This window comes from Cynocephalus volans, chromosome 8 (genome assembly GCF_027409185.1).
Source record: "Cynocephalus volans isolate mCynVol1 chromosome 8, mCynVol1.pri, whole genome shotgun sequence".
NCBI classification, from domain to species: Eukaryota; Metazoa; Chordata; class Mammalia; order Dermoptera; family Cynocephalidae; genus Cynocephalus; species Cynocephalus volans.
The window spans coordinates 15,615,054-15,630,710 of NC_084467.1; the positions used below are offsets into that span (position 1 = coordinate 15,615,054).

General features: G+C 48.4%; 2 protein-coding genes across 8 annotated transcripts in view; one reads left to right on the forward strand and one right to left on the reverse strand.

Moving 5' to 3' along the window:
* PLA2G2C (phospholipase A2 group IIC) overlaps positions 1 to 6,861 on the reverse strand; it is a 21,082-nt gene extending 14,221 nt beyond the window's left edge. For all 3 annotated transcript variants that reach the window (XM_063106318.1, XM_063106319.1, XM_063106320.1), the window contains exon 1: positions 6,776 to 6,861. The gene's annotated coding sequence lies outside the window, so the exon portion shown is untranslated. The remainder of the gene's footprint in view (positions 1 to 6,775) is intronic.
* On the forward strand, positions 6,497 to 14,156 carry UBXN10 (UBX domain protein 10). Of its 5 annotated transcripts, none has more exons than XM_063106321.1 (3): positions 6,498 to 6,567; positions 11,276 to 11,327; positions 11,779 to 14,156. In XM_063106321.1, the coding sequence occupies exon 3, from the start codon at positions 11,794 to 11,796 to the stop codon at positions 12,634 to 12,636; it is 843 nt and encodes a 280-aa protein (XP_062962391.1). In that variant the 5' UTR covers positions 6,498 to 6,567; positions 11,276 to 11,327; positions 11,779 to 11,793; the 3' UTR covers positions 12,637 to 14,156. The 5 variants fall into 5 exon arrangements, with proteins under 5 accessions (XP_062962393.1, XP_062962391.1, XP_062962395.1 ...); XM_063106322.1 differs by having other exon boundaries at positions 6,554 to 6,638; XM_063106324.1 differs by lacking the exon at positions 6,498 to 6,567 and adding an exon at positions 7,850 to 7,870.
* The last annotated feature ends 1,501 nt before the right edge of the window (positions 14,157 to 15,657 follow it).

The following is a 15,657-nucleotide window of genomic DNA, read 5'->3' on the forward strand; positions in this document are numbered from 1 at the left end:
GGAATTTCCCTCTGCTGAAAGGAACTTCCCTCTGCTGCAGGGAACTGTGTGGTCTGAGGCTATGACTTTTCCCAGCACAGAAGGGAGGAGTAGCCTCTAGCCAATGCCTGACTGGAGTGATAGGATAAAGAGCCATCTCTTGCCTCTTTCAGGACAGTTCTGAAAGGCCCTCCCAGTCCTAGAGCTCCCTGGAGGGCTGGCCAAGGTCTCGGCAACTGCCTCTGTGTGCCAGCTTCTCCCTCTGTGTCAGCTTCTCTCGTTGTATCAGCTTCTCCAGCTGTGTGCCAGCTTCACCCCCTGTCGACCTCTCTCTATATATGTCAGCTTCTCCCTCTCCCTCTGTGTGCCAGCTTCTCCCTCTGTGTCAGCTTCTCTCGGTGTATCAGCTTCTCCAGCTGTGTGCCAGCTTCACCCCCTGTCGACCTCTCTCTATATATGTCAGCTTCTCCCTCTCCCTCTGTGTGCCAGCTTCTCCCTCTGTGTCAGCTTCTCTCGGTGTATCAGCTTCTCCAGCTGTGTGCCAGCTTCACCCCCTGTCGACCTCTCTCTATATATGTCAGCTTCTCCCTCTCCCTCTGTGTGCCAGCTTCTCCCTCTGTGTCAGCTTCTCTCGGTGTATCAGCTTCTCCAGCTGTGTGCCAGCTTCACCCCCTGTCGACCTCTCTCTATATATGTCAGCTTCTCCCTCTCCCGCTGTGTGCCAGCTTCTCCCTCTGCATCAGCTTCTCCCGCTGTGTGCCAGCTTCTCCCTCTGCATCAGCTTCTCCCTCTGCATGCCAGCTTCTCCCTTCCCCCATCTTGTCTTGCTTACTTCCTGACCACTCTAGCTCCTGGGAGCCTCCCAGAAATGCACTTCTCAGCTCAGAGTCTGTTTCCAGACAGCCCAATCTAATCCCATGTGGAGTGATGAGCATCGCTCTACTGGTTGCACAAATAAATGCCTGTGAGCTCACAGGAAGGATCAGTGAGCCTCCTGGGTGGGTAAGAAAAGCATCCCAAAGGAGGCAGTGTTTGAGGAAGGATTGAGTTCCCTTAAATTTGCACTCTGCTCCTACTTACTCTTCACTATAACCCTTCCAGGGAGGTACTATCACATTCCCATTGGACAGATGGGGAAACCAACGTGCATAGAGGAGAAGTGACCTAAAAAAAAAAAAAAAATCCACACAGCCCTAAGTGGCAGGGTCAGGACTTAAACTCTGGTCCCTAACTCCAAATCCAGCGTCTTTGCCACCTCACTAGGTTCCCTGCCTAGACCTCTCATCCCTGTGGCGCTTTGAAGGTTTCAGAGCATTTTCACAGACACTGACCTTCACCACTATGACTTAGCAAGACAGGCATAGTTCTCTCCACTTGACTAATTGTTTGGGGCTGCTTAGGATCATGCTGAAACAAAACCAAGAGCACAGGGTCAGAGAGCCAAGACTTGATGGGGGCAACAACATGGTTGGGAGCATGGGATGAACTCCCACGCCAGCCCTAGGGCAGAAACCAGTCAGGAGGTCCCTAGGAGCCACCTTCAGGTCATTTGCCAGGCCCACAATTCATCTTTTACAGACAGTGATGAAACACTGGGTGGCTTTTCTTCCCATGGAGAAAATAAGATGGAAAGAGCCTGCAAGCTCCATAAGGACAGAGGTGATGTCTATTTTGCCGACCTCGTTATCCCTAGTGCCTACCTTGCCCAGTGCCTGGCATAAACTAGTACTAATGACAGTGATGGGTAACATGTATATCACCTTATTTTATACACTGTGTGGTTTCTGAAGACTTTACATATATTTACTCACTAAATCCTCACATTCCGCAGCTAGACAAACACTTTTATTATCCTCATTTTGCAGATAAGGAAACTAGGAACAGAGAGATGGGCAGCAAATGTATATTTGAGGAATGAATGAATGAATGAATGAATGAGTGATCAGTCTTATCATATTTCAAGTTACAGATTGATTACCAGCATGGGACTGAGGACAGTATGTGGATTATTTCCTTAAGTCCTCTTTGAATACTCCCAATGAGGCATATTTACCAATCCCACTTTATCAATGAGGGTAACTGAAGCTGGCAGAGGTTAGGTAATTTGTCCTGCAAATTGGCAGGTCTTGAACTTAACCCCAGGTGTGTCTGACTCCAAAGCTGGCACTCCTAATCCCTTGGCATTAGTACCTTTGGATTTTGTCTTCTCCACTGTTTTGGATAGGCACAGCCCTTGGATAGATGATGTACACGAGCAGATTAGTCTCTATTCAATGGCAGAAAGCTGAGAATATGTCCATTAATGCTCCATCCTAAGCAGCCCCAATTTGTCAAGTGGAGACTAATCTCTTGCTTGTGTGCATCATCGATCCCAAGGGCTGTGTCTATCCAAAACACAGTGGAGAAGACAAAACTCAAAATGACCCAAGCAGCTAAGTAGATACCACAACACTCTTGTTTTAGACTCAATTCTAGCAAGCTGCTCAGCCTCCTTTTCTCAGTCTCAGCAGATGAACAGGAATGGAGCTAGAGTGACTTCTCTTAGTAGGAAGGCACCGGAGGAATGACTAAAATGATAACCAACAAAGCCTGGGAATCGGAGGCCACTGAGCATAGGGGCAGATGGCTGGACCCACATCAACAGCATTGCACCTAAAGCCCAATTATTGGCTTTGAGTTGCTAAGAAAAGGTTGCCTTGTGCATGAGACTGCAAAGGCAGAAAGCAATTAACTCAGGACTCTATGGCAAAGAAGAGGGTTGGAGCTGTTCCACTCCTTTCTGAAAGAACGGTTTAAGCTATCTGAGCCATAGCTTCCTCATCTGTGAGGCCGAGACAATGATTCTGGCCCCCCATGGAGCATGGGCAAGATTCAGCAAGCTCCTGAAGGTGAAAGCACTTGACAACAGTAGCCAAGGTGAGTTACAGTGTTTGACATGTTCTGCTTAACAAGACTGGAGAGAGGCAATAGATTTTTGGGTGTTTTCCAATAATATGGAGGAAATAATAAAAAGCTGTAGTATTTCAAGGGTTAAGTTTCATTATCCTGAAATTTAGCCTCTGTAGATCCCCTCAGGAGGCTGATCCAGGAGACATGACTAACTGTACCAGCCTTTCAGCCTTGCTACTAGATTACCCACTCGGCTCACCTTCTGCTTAAAGGTTGCCCATGATCTCAGTCAACATGTCTAACAGGATCAAGGACAGACAGAGCAGGACACTGAGTGTAGACTTTGAAATCTATAAGTCATTAGTTCGAAATGGGGGCAAATGCTCTTTGGGGACAAGTTGCTAAGAAACTGGAGCTGCTCAGTCCTGGGGGAGGTCATTTAGACTTCAAGCCAGATATCCTTGGGGGGACATCAATTGGCAGCACGCTGGGTCTCTCAGTAGAATAGCCAGCTGCGGAATCGGCATCACCAACATCGTTAATTTAATTCTCGTTTGCTGAGCACCTACCACAAAGTAGGCATTGTGCAGGCAAAGCAGAAAATTTTGCGACAGGCAAGCTCCTGCCCTTGAGGAGCTCATAATCTACTGAAGGAGATGTACAGTGTATGATAAAACAGTATCATGATCGTTAACCCTCACTAAGCACTTACTATGTGGCAGGCACTGTGCAAAGACCCTCATGTGCATTATCTCATCTCACCCTCACAACAATTCTACTCTTACCTTCTCCATTCTACAGATGTAGAAATTGAGGTCCAGAGAAATTAAATCAAGGTCCTCAGCTGGCAAGTGGTGGAGCCAGGATTCAAACTCAAGCTTTGAATCCAGAGGCCATGCCTGAAATCCCTATGACCAGCACAGTAGGTGGAGATAGATAAAGTGCCCAGCAGGAACATGGGGGTAGGGGGTGGGGCTCTGGGGTACAGGGTAGGCTTTGGGACCAGCTAGACGTGGGTTTTAAAGCTGCTCTGCCATTCATTTGCTGCGGGGCCCTGAGGCTCAGTTGTTTTCTAAGGCACAGGAGGCCAATGGTGCCCCTGTGGAGGAGAGTCATGAAGACCAAGGGACTGACCTAGTGAGGGTGCCTGGCACTATTTTGGGCATGTCCCACAAGACCAAAAGAGACCAGAAAGAGCACATGAAATTTGAGGGGTGGGGGGTGGTCAGAAAAGGCCTTCATGGAAGAAGGGGCTATTAAGATGAGCCTTGAAGGATCAACCAGTTTGAACTAACTTCAAGGAAGGGTGCATGGTAGGGCAGGCATGAGCAAAGACCCTGGTGATGAAAAAGCCAAGAGCCTATTTGCGGAAAAAGCTGGCTGGAGCCAAGGGAGAAAGCTGGGGAGTAGAGTGAGACAGAGCTGGAAGGGAAGATGCATCTACATTCAAGCTGGAATGACAGTGACCTCTGTCCATGTTTATTGAGAATCCACTTTGTGTGTGTGCCAGAGACCAGGCATTATTGAGTTCATCCTTTGAAGACACCTCTTTAAAGAAGGTTGAAAGACAAAAGCAGCAGAGTCACAGCAATGGACTGGCCCACTTCCTTTCCTTCCCTCTAGGCTCCCTCTGGGGCTGTGTGTTACATGACATTGGAGAGCGAAAGGCATATACTGCTGAACATTAAACAGACCATAAGCAAAACTGCCATTTCACTGTACATCAGCAAGGGCGCACACACACACACACACACAGTGAGAAGCCGATTTAATTCTCCAAAGGATTGACACACACACACACACACACAGTGAGAAGCCAATTTAATTCTCCAAAGGATTGCATAATTCTTAGGTGATATTAAAATAGCTGATGAAGAATCCACTTTAATCTTTTCTGGGTGGGCGCTGAAGGGCTGAAGAGCATCACTTAGATATTTCTGACAGAATCATTAAATAAGAAATAAGCTGCCAGCACTGAGCTGCAAAACCATCAACTCCTAAAACCACCATCTCCTGCACCTTCCTGGGGCCACAGATACCTCCTGGATGTTCAGGGTGGGTTGGAGGGAGCAATTCTAATGGGAGGCCTGCCCAGCCCAGGCCCTTGCCAGCAGCTCCCACAGGTCAAGCATAACTGAAATGAAATCCCCTCCTTCCCAGCCCCAAAAGAACTTCCTGTCTGTGCCAATCACTTGGCACATAATCATGTCCAGCCTGTGCCTGCTCTTCTACCCTTGGCTTGAATTGTATTAAGAATAATCTGACTTGTAACTCTTTATCAGTGCACAATGTGTCTTCTCAACCAAGCTGCGAATGTCTTGAAGGAGAGTTAGAGCTGTGCTTGTATCCCAATCCCTGTCCACGTGTCTGGGACAGGCCAGACAGCAAATATTTTGCCACAATGCTAGATAATGAATCTATGGTTCTTGAATGTCTACTAACATTATCTTCCAATAATAAAGTCACTAAATTATTCATCTGCATATTCCAAGAGTCTAGAACAGAACCTGGCAGACAATAGTCCAGTTAAGACTCCTTTTGCAGCCTTCTCAGTTGCAACTTGGAAGAAAGGCTTCCTCCATTAGGTTGGACCCGAAGGGTGAATGAATGAGTGGGGGAGGGGCTGGGGAGGGTGGGGAAGAATATTCTAGGCTAAGGGGACAGCAGGGGCAAAGGCCTGGAGTATAGTGAGGGTATGGATGTGTGTGGCCACGTGGCAGGGAATGGGTTTCAGAGCCTGGTGGAGGAACAGTTAACCGTGGATGGAATGAGAGGACAGACCCTTTCCATTAACAGGAGGGAGTGGGAAAGGTGGGAGGTTTCTGGAGCAAGGACAAGGTTTGAAACAGCCAGTGAGGAGAAAGGAGAGAGAACTGAGTTGGGCAAATGGAAGGCTTGCTGTATAAGGTTGAGGGTCCAGTTGAGGTTGGTGACCACACGTCTCTATCATGCCAAAGTGTGTGACTGGCCAAGATTTCTTCAGTCCCCAGTGTAGGAGGACTGATTTGGGTTGGAGTTACATCAGATGGAAAGGACAAAAAAACAAGGGCAGAGAAGATTCTAGCAAAGAGAATGGCTGAGGTAATAGGTTATGGACTCTGAACAGGAGAGGGGAGAAGCAGGTTTATGGGAAGGCAGAAAGCAGAGGGCAGTGGCCTGGGAGTCTCCAAGATGTCGTGGGAGGGACTCAAGTTGCTGGAAGGACAGGAGATGTGGTCAGGGCCATCAGAGGAGGTGCAGATGCCCCTGACAAGGAGGTGCAGGCTGCGGGAGGCAGCTGCGGAAATGAGGCATCGAGGAGCTGCTGCTCCAAGGGCAGGACTTAGGCGCATGAGGCAGGGGCGAGGTCCTGCTCCCCGGCCCAGGTTCCCTAAAAGGGCCCCTCAGATTCCAGGGTTCGCAGGAGTTAGTCAGTCCCACAGCCCCATTTCCAAACCGGGGCCACTGAGAGGCCCAGGGCCTGCTCCAGGTCACAAAACGGGCTACTTCTCACTGCCCCAGACCCCCAGGCCGAGCTCCCCCACCCCCGCCTCGGACGCAGCCTCCGGGCTCCGGCCCCGCTCCCCTCACCCCACCCAGGCCGGCCGGTTCCGGTCAGACCGGAAGCACGTGGCCCCTCACCCCGCGGCGGTTGCCGCGGCGACCAGGGCTGTTTACCGGCCGGCCGGGCGCAGGAGGCGGATGGAGCGGAGCGACGAGGTGAGCGCGGCCGGCTGCCCGACCGACCGCGGCCTGCCAGGGGCCCGGAGAGGCCAGTCCCCAGCCCCCGGGTACGTCGCCCGGGCGGGCCTCCCCAGCCCCGGCCCCAGGGGCCGACCCCAGGAGACAGGAGAGAAGCTTTGGGAAAAGTCGCTGCTCCCCGGGGTGGGGGTGGGGTGGGAGTAAAGCAAGCCTGGCCAGAGCTCACCGTTATGGAAATAGGACAACTCCCGGGCTCTGCAGAAGCCGAGGGGCCTACGAAACCGCTGGGCCATGCCCTCCTGGCTGGGCTTTACCGACCGGGACACAGACCCAGAGAGAGGAAAGGACCGCCCAGTCACACGGGGACGAACCGGAACCACATGGAGCCTCCCCCAACCTGTGCTCTTTCATCCAAGTCAAATCTCACTTTCTAGATGCTCTTTCTTGCCCCTCCCCCCAATCCCTCCTCTGCTACTTAAGCTTGTTTCCTTCTAGGGCTGCCAGAACTTGGAAATAATTGAGTTATCCCACCACCTCCCCACCCTTCTGCCGCTGGAATCTTCCTTAATTCCCTTTCCAAACCTTTGATCACTTGGTGGCTTGTGGTTCAGTGCACTCTGCATAGGGCAGTGTATTCTAATCATTATTCTGGGGTCGAACTGGGAATGGTACCAAAGTTTTTTCATTCTCAGACCAGCCACCATCTCCTGTTCGTTCTTCTAAGTGTTTCCATCCTGAAAGCCTGATGGGTGGGGCGGAGTGGGGGTGGGGGGATTGGCAGGGAATAGTATTAACTGATAAACATTTTTAAAAGACCAATTCAAATGTATGCATCTTGGTATATACCAGCAGATGGTATGTAGGTGGTTATATTTTATTGCCTTTACTGTAGGTTTAGATTTGGGTTGGGAGCAAAATAGCGTGGTCTGACCACCTATTTCCAAGGGTTGTGGGTAGCCTTGGAAAGCAGGAATCTTGCTTTAGCTTCTCCCATAAAATTTTCCTTCTTGCCAGTTGATTTGGTGATTCATCTTAGGGAACCGGCACCTGCCCTTTTGGCAGTTTCCTGGAAACAGTTATCAGTGTTTGTTTCCTGCCTCCTAGCTGGCCTCTGGGGTGCAGCTATTGTGTTTAAGTAAACAGGCCACTTGCCTATTCAGCTGGCAGCTTGATGGATGCCCACGCCTAGATCTTGTCAAGTCGCTTGGCGGTTGAGCATCTGCCAGGCCTAGAGGTGGTGAAATGAGCTGAGCAAGGATAATGATGGCTGCTGCAGAAGCCCTCCTGGACTGAGGGCGGCGGGCAGAGCTCAGGACCCAAGGTGTGAATATAACGGCACAGTTGGCCCAGATCCCCAAACACCTGTTTCCCCCACCTCCCCTCTCCATGTGATGGATGCTGGGGAGAGTTGGTGTTCCCTCCATGTAACAGATGGTCCCTGCACTCGGGAGGAGGCAGTGGGTTATGAAAGCAGGTTGGATATAACGGTTTTACCTGAAGGAGGTGTTAGTCTCTAAATAACCATGAGTGGGTTTGTAGGAATTAGTCATAATTGAGGTTTTTCTCTGAGATAGCTCGAAGTCATGTTATCTTATGACCAGAGCGTCTTGAATATGAAACCCCCCGAACATGGATAATTATATAGCACCAAAAGGTATAGAAAGTGCATGCACATAATCAAGTTTTACTGTTAAAAATAATCCAGCAGAGAGCCTGTGAGAACACATGACTTTATTCATCAAAGTTGTTAAGGAAGAGGTTTCTAAGTTACCAAACTTACTGACAGTTAAACCCTTCCTGAGGCGTGTGTGGGTGGTGGAAGCCAAGCCTGTGATAATTCTGTAAAAGCTGTGGCAAATTAATGGCCATTCCACAGTGGGGAGGGTGAGCTGAGAGGGGAGTTGGTTTACCAGTTGAGCTTATCTTTGGCAGAACAGTTGGACAACGATGACCTTCTAGTGCCATCCCAAGTTAAAGTGCAGAGCTGCTTAATTACAAGCGAAAGACTTTAGAACTCAACTAAAAGGGGAAAAACACATTCTTCACAGTTGATCAGAAAATAGATTAAATTAACAAGGAGTTGGGCAGGCTTTTTTGATGCCGAAACTTTACTAAGAAGGAGGCTCTTGAACTCCTCTAGCAGCCAGATTGGGTGTGAAAGACGAGTAAGAAGTGGAAAATGGAAGTGGAGAAAGACTCGGGCTGGGAGCAGAATGCAGCAAACAGAGAGGCCTTTAAAGTGAAAGAGAGGGTAACTCTGCCCAACTCTGGCTGTTTGGGCAGGACATTAGGAATGTACAGGAATATTGTGTGTTGTTTGGTCATGGTTTTAGTGGAGAGGAAGAGGATACTCCCTAAAATCAGGCAACAGTGGTGACATACATACAATGGTAAGGTTAGGATCCAAAGCTTAAGGAGCTTGAATTACATGGTTGAGGACTGTGTGATGAAGGAGCTTGGAGGAAGTGAATTTGAGGTAACAGTGTGGAAGTGGAAGAGAAGTGATCAACTCAGGAATGTTTTCACATTTTTGAGGCAACTGCGTAGGCAGTAGCTTACTGAAATCAATCTCCCAGCATTTCTGTGCAGTGAACAGAGCAGGCATGAGTCCCAGGGAGTAGAGAACCACCAAGAACACCCTGGGGAAATGCTCTAAAGCAACAGGAAAGGCTTTTGGACCTAGAGTGATAGAAAGCACTAGACAGACAGACAACCAAAACGAAAAGCAGAAAAACCTTAACATTTAATTAAGCCTCTACTATGCGCCAAGTCTGATGCTTTGTGCCTTACCTACATTACTTCATGTTACTATCATCATGTTACAGACAAAGAGACTGGTGTTCAGAGGTATTTAAGTAACACCTTCAAGATCTAATTTGATAGATGAGGAAAGTTATATACTGGAAAAGTAGAGTGATTGCCCCATGGTCACATAGCTAGCTGGTGGCAGAGCCTGAAATAGAACCCAGGTCTGTGACACCTGGTCCTGTGCCCTTTGTACACAAGCATGCTGCTTCCTGGGGACCATGAGGCACTAGGACGTTACCAGAAGGTCTTTAGAAGGCTGGGAGGGACTTGGTCAGCCTGTAAGCAGAGAAAACAAGTAATTACAGTGATGGTCAGGATTCAGAGGGGGCAAGGGGCAGGGAGCCCACCAAGATGTTTGCAGTGTTCTGGGAAGATGTAACTGGGGACTGGGAGGAGGAGGTGGTGGCAATGATGTTAGTGAAGGGGCCACCAACATGGCAGTGAAAGAGGGGGTGACATGATTTGGCAATTCTGGGTCTGCACAGGGAAATGCCCATGCCTCCCACCAGGCTTTAATACATTGCTTCTGTTGGATTTAAGTAGCACTAATGAGTACGCCTGGTGGGAGATCCAAATACAGATCTCGGGGTGTTTATAAGGTAGCTGGGAAGACAGAAAGGTAAACAGCTAACAGAGGGACAGAATGTGATATGCTGGGAGAGAGCCGAGACTGGTTTCAAGAAGCAGCTTGTTTGGGTGCAAAGGACACAGGGCTGAGTGTCATAAGACCTGGGTTCTATTTCAGGCTCTGCCACCTGCCAGCTGTGACCATGGGGCAATCACTCTACCTTTCTGGCTCATGTCTATAGAATTAGCATGTGCCCAGATGCCCTTTAGAGTGGATCTAGGACTGGGTTCCATAAATTATAACCCACAGGCCAAATCTGGCCCACCACCTGTTTTTGTGTGGCTCATAAGCGAAGAATAGCTTTTACATTTTAAAACTGTTGAAAAAAAAAAATCAAAAGAATATTTTGTGACACATAAAAACTGTATGAAATTCACATTGCAGAATCCATAACTGAAGTTTCGTTGAAGCACAGCCACCCCCACTCATTTACACACCGTGTATGGCTACTTTTGCACTGCGAGGGCAAAGTTGAGTAGTTAGGAGAGGCTGTATGGCCCACAAAGCCGAAAATATCTAATACTTGGCTCTTTACAGAAAAGGTTTGTCAACCCCTAGTCCAGAATCTGAGTACCTCTCCTGCGAGTTCTGGCAAATGGCCAGAGCAGCAGTGGAGCTTCCTCTCCCTGCAATCCCTGACGACAAAGTTGGGTCAGTGGAGGAATATCACACTAAGTGATTTGTGAGAGCCACCTAGCAAGGCAGAACAAAAAGACAGTAGGAAGGAACGGAGGTAAAGGCAAACTACGGATAGACAAGAAAAGAGTAATGAGGAAGGACTGAGGGAGAAAGGGAAAATGGGGATCCCAGAGGGTGGCTCTTCCACAGTCAGTAATGTACCAGGCAGACCGCGAGTCCCTGGTTTAAGGGAGCTCTCTGAAGCAGAGCGCAGGGAGAAGTTTGTCAGTCTACCTCTCTCAGCCCTTGAGTGCAGTTGAGCCCAGTTTCCCTGCTTAGTAACTTAACAGGGCTGCTTCCACTCTTTTGAGCAAAGGCAGCTGCTGGTACCACTCCGGACTACACCTCCACATCTTTGGGATGGTATAGGCCACCCCAAGGGGCTCCCCACCCTCGGGGCCAGCAAATTCCCTGGAACACGCCAAGCTCTGCCTTGCTTCAGGACTTCACCCTTGTTTTTTCCCCTAGACACTTTCCTCTGAATCAGGGGTAGGCAAACTACGGCCCTGGGGCCAAATCTGGCCTACTCCCCGTTTTTATACATAAAGCTTTACTAGAACACAGCCATCGTCGTTTGTTTAATATATTGTCCATGCTGTTTTTGTGCTGCAGTGATAGAGTTTGGATGCAACAGAGACCAAGTGGCTCCCAAAGCTGAAGATAGGTATGGAAAAAGTTGGCCGACCCCTGCTCTAGATTGCAACATGGCTTGTTCCTTCTGGTCATTGTAGCCTCATAGCTTAGAGGCCCCTCATAAGAATAAGAATCAGTCCCCCCTAGTCACTCTCTGGTATGATATTTTATTTTCTTCATAGCAGTTATTACTCTTTGAAAATGCTATTTACTTGTGGGTTTAAACCGCCTTTCCTCACTATAATAACTTAAGTTGCAAGGACCTTGGTTCACTGATATATTCCAAGCGCCTAATATGAATGAATGCATGAATGCAGCTGGTGCCTCCTACAGATGCCAGAAATCCAGAGAAAAGTGCCCCTCCCCCGCCTGACTGTGGCCCCTTGTTGCTTATTCTGGGTACTTGGAGAGTGAATAGCTTGGATCCAGGAGTCCTGGGAAGTTTAACCTATGCCCTCCTCTGTTTTTTCCTGCTTCCTTAGGGGTCTTGAGAAGCAATGGCCACAGAAGCCCCTGTGAACATAGCACCACCTGAACGCAGCACTGCTGTCAGCACAAAAGCTGACAGCTTCATCTGGCAGCTAAACTCACTGAACATGCATGTCATAAGGCCCAAGTCCGCCAAGGGACGAACACGGCCAAGTCTGCACAAATCCCAGGGCACAGAGGTGTGGTCTCAACACACACCATCTTCTCCGCCTCCAGCCATTCCCTGTGAGCCACCAAGTAGCCAAAAACCAGGAGCCTGTGCACCCAAATCTCCAAATAAGGGAGCTCCTGATGAGATCCCAGAGTTGCTGCTGCAAGTGCCCATCGGGGCTTCCTCTTCTCTCAATAAATACCCAGTCCTTCCTTCCATCAACAGAAAGAACCTGGAGGAGGGTGCTGTGGAGAAAGTAGCTAAAAAGGCCAGCTCACTGCAACTGAGCAGCATCCAGGCTCTTTACCAAGAGGAGACCTGCACCATGAAGACAGGCCAAGATGCCAGAGCTCGAGCTTGTACCCCGGAGAGGAAATTCATTGTCAGAACCAAAAGACAGGACTCCCCCAGGGCCGGAAACCTGGAGGAACCATCAGACCAAGAACCAAGGCTGCTGCTTGCTGTCAGATCACCATCAGGCCAAAGGTTTGTACGCCATTTCCGGCCAACTGATGACTTACAAACCATTGTTGCCATAGCTGAACAGAAGAACAAAACCATCTACCAACACTGCATCATTGAAACCATGGAGGTGCCCAGGAGACGTTTTTCTGACCTCAGCAAATCTCTGCAAGAATGCAGAATCCCCCACAAGTCGGTGCTGGGCATCTCACAGGAAGATGGGGAGGGGTGGCCCTGAGTCCACAGCCGCCCAAGCTGGGGTCCTGGATCTCTGAGCAAGGAGCATGCTTGGGTGTCATGGCTTCCCAGGCAGCCTGGTTCCAAGTGCCATGTGAACCTGGGGCAGCCATGATCCTTGGGACTCTCATCTCCACAGCATGTCCTCTGAATCAGTGAAGTCTGCACATTGTACTGAATGTGCTGAGAGGACTCCCTTCCAGTTGTTACATTCTCTCCACCACTGCAGTGAACTGGCAAGTCACCAAAGCTGTTCCTGAAACAGCTGTGGCCAGGACTTCTTCTTTCCAGAGTTTTGGGTTTTTCTAAAATAGTGGTGCTTTCTGGAGCACCTGCTTGCCTTTATAATGAACTCTGATTCTCTGAAGCCAATGGTTTGCCTTTCTGTATTTGATGCAGGATTAAACATTTCCTAGAGAGGATTCTAGTCTAGTAAATAACCAGGGTTTAGGAAATATCTAATTGGCATTTGTATTTCTTGCAAGTATCTTTAAGAAACAGGTGGTTGATCCTATCTTTGGAAGCAGCCTCTTTCCTGGACTCGGGTGGTCAGAGTTTCTTGGGGATTAGCATTATATGAGATGGTATCAAAGGGAAGAATAGGTCTTTTGCTAACACAAATCCTCTAGTATATCAACATTTCTAAAACAGTCCTAGAGCTGGAAGTAGATTGCTTCCACGACCAGGGATTACCAGTAGTTACTTTTTAATAGAGACTGACTAGGTTTACAACTTTTGGTAGCTACTCTCTCTGTGCAGAATTCTTCCAAAACTGAGAAAAGCCAGTGAAATCTGATTTCCTTTGCTTTTGTCAGTAATGGAATTTTTTGTTTTTAAAATGTACAAATCTGCAAGTCTGTACAAGTCTGTACTAATGGCCCCCTGGCTTATCTGGGTGGGGATAAATTGTTTTATCCCCCAGTTTCAGTGTCTCCCTTACATCAAACATGAAAGGTCCTTTGGAACAATGACAGCAGTGCCCCTGTTCTCTGACTTAGAATCCTCTGCAGGAGGAAGAGGGCACCTCGGTTTGGTGTGCCTGTGCTGAGACCATGTACCCCAGCATCTGGTTGACTGGCATGAAGCGCATCTGACTGCCTTAGCCTGAGCTGGGTGGAAGACTATGGAGTCTTGTTTTTCCAACTCTGAAGTGGTGACCTGGACAATTTGCCAAAGTTCTCTTGTATTTCTAGTTCAGCCAGACTCCCACAACTCATCTGGATTCCCTTTATGGCCAAATCACCCCTCAGAGCACAGCCATCATGAACCCCTGAGTATGTGCCCTCACCTCCTAGGTACACAGAGAAAGCAGGAACCAGGGGTTCTAGAAGCACATAAGTGTTGCTACCTCAGCAACAAGCATATCTGTGCACAGATGAGGCATGTAGTAGGAAATGTCACTTCTAGCATGCCACAGAGATTATTAGTACCATCACCATTTGCTCTGGAGAAGGCTTGTCTTGTCCTAACTGCATCCCACACCACCCAGATCACTTGAGAATAAATTATTTCTGAATGTTTTGTAGAATTGAATTTCTTAATACCACGCTGATTTGGTCAGCTGATCCTTTGATTGGAAAGGTCAGCTGGGGCTGGCAGTGCCTTGGGCAGGCCCACGCAACTGACCATTCTAATTACTGACCAATTACGGCTGAAGGGAGTGGTGGCTTGAGCCTGGTACCTACAGTACAGGAATTTCGCCTCCCATCAGGACTTAGGCACATTACTCTGCCTCTGATCTAGGAGGTTGGGGGAGAGCTTCCCATAAAATCACACCTACTCTGTGGTAAGAATAAAATCCCACCCACCCGAGACGTGGTAATTTCTCCAGAGAAGAAAGCTTTAGAAAACTTGGGTGAAATGGAGTATGCCTGAAGGAGTTAGGATCTTCTGTACTTAGAGTTTGTTGCTATTCAGCTTAGAATTTTAGGGTGGTGGAAAAAATGGGAGGCATGAAATATAGAAGAAATATGTTAGGATATTTTAGGACATGTGAATAAAGCTAGATTTGAACCATCATAATAAACTTTTTTTGGACAAAGGATGATGATACTAACAATAAAACCGATGTGTGTGTAACTGAGTCAGCAGAGAAGCACGCCTCGTGTTTAGCTAAGCCTTCAGAGGCCACGCGCTAGCAGGCAGAGGGGTGCACTGACCTGGTCGTCGGTTTTCTCACTGGGAAAGCACCTGTTCTGCTGTTAGAACCAAGTCCTCCTCCCAGACACTGCAGATGCCTGCCGCAAAAACCCTCTCGCCCCTGCTTTCAGCTTCTATCATAGCACTTACCTTTTCTTTATGGGAAGAGTCGCCTGAATTTCTCCTAAAAATCATTCCAAATAACCCAATTTTGAAGGTTAGCAAGAACAGACTATATCAGAATTCAGAGTGCTTGGTGGCTCTGCATGTGGCATTACCATAGGCACCCTGACCTAATGCACTCAACTGACCCAGCACACTATTCCCAATGGCTCTGGGTAGGTTGGCCTTGCCCATTTTACGGTCTCAGACCTCAGTCATTCATTTAACCAATCAAGGCCTACCCTGTGCCACACTTAGTGACAGGCATTGGCACCCTAACAAAAGAGTGTTGGCAAGAAAATGTGGAACCACCCCTGGACTCTCAACTGAAAGCCTGCTGAAGTCAGTGGCTATAGCTTTGTCCGTGAAGGACTCCAGAGTGATAGTCTAACTATATCACTACTGTGGTCTTCTCCTCACCTGTTAGAAATGCAAAAGAAACTCTTCCCCATCTTTTCTAGTGATGGTAATAGGAAGATTGCTCATTAGGGATATGAGCTTTGCATAGGACAACGCTTCATGACAAGTTATTCCAGTATATTCCTTGATAAAGTTCAATAGGTAAATTAGTCTTGGCAGCAGAAGGAACAGCAGGAGAAATAAGTGACTCATCATCTAGAATACAAAAAATTTGCACCAACAGATGGCAGGTGGTTCTAACACAACAGTCCTTGCCCCAAAAGTACCTGGGGACCTAGCCAACAGCCATCAAGCCAAAGCA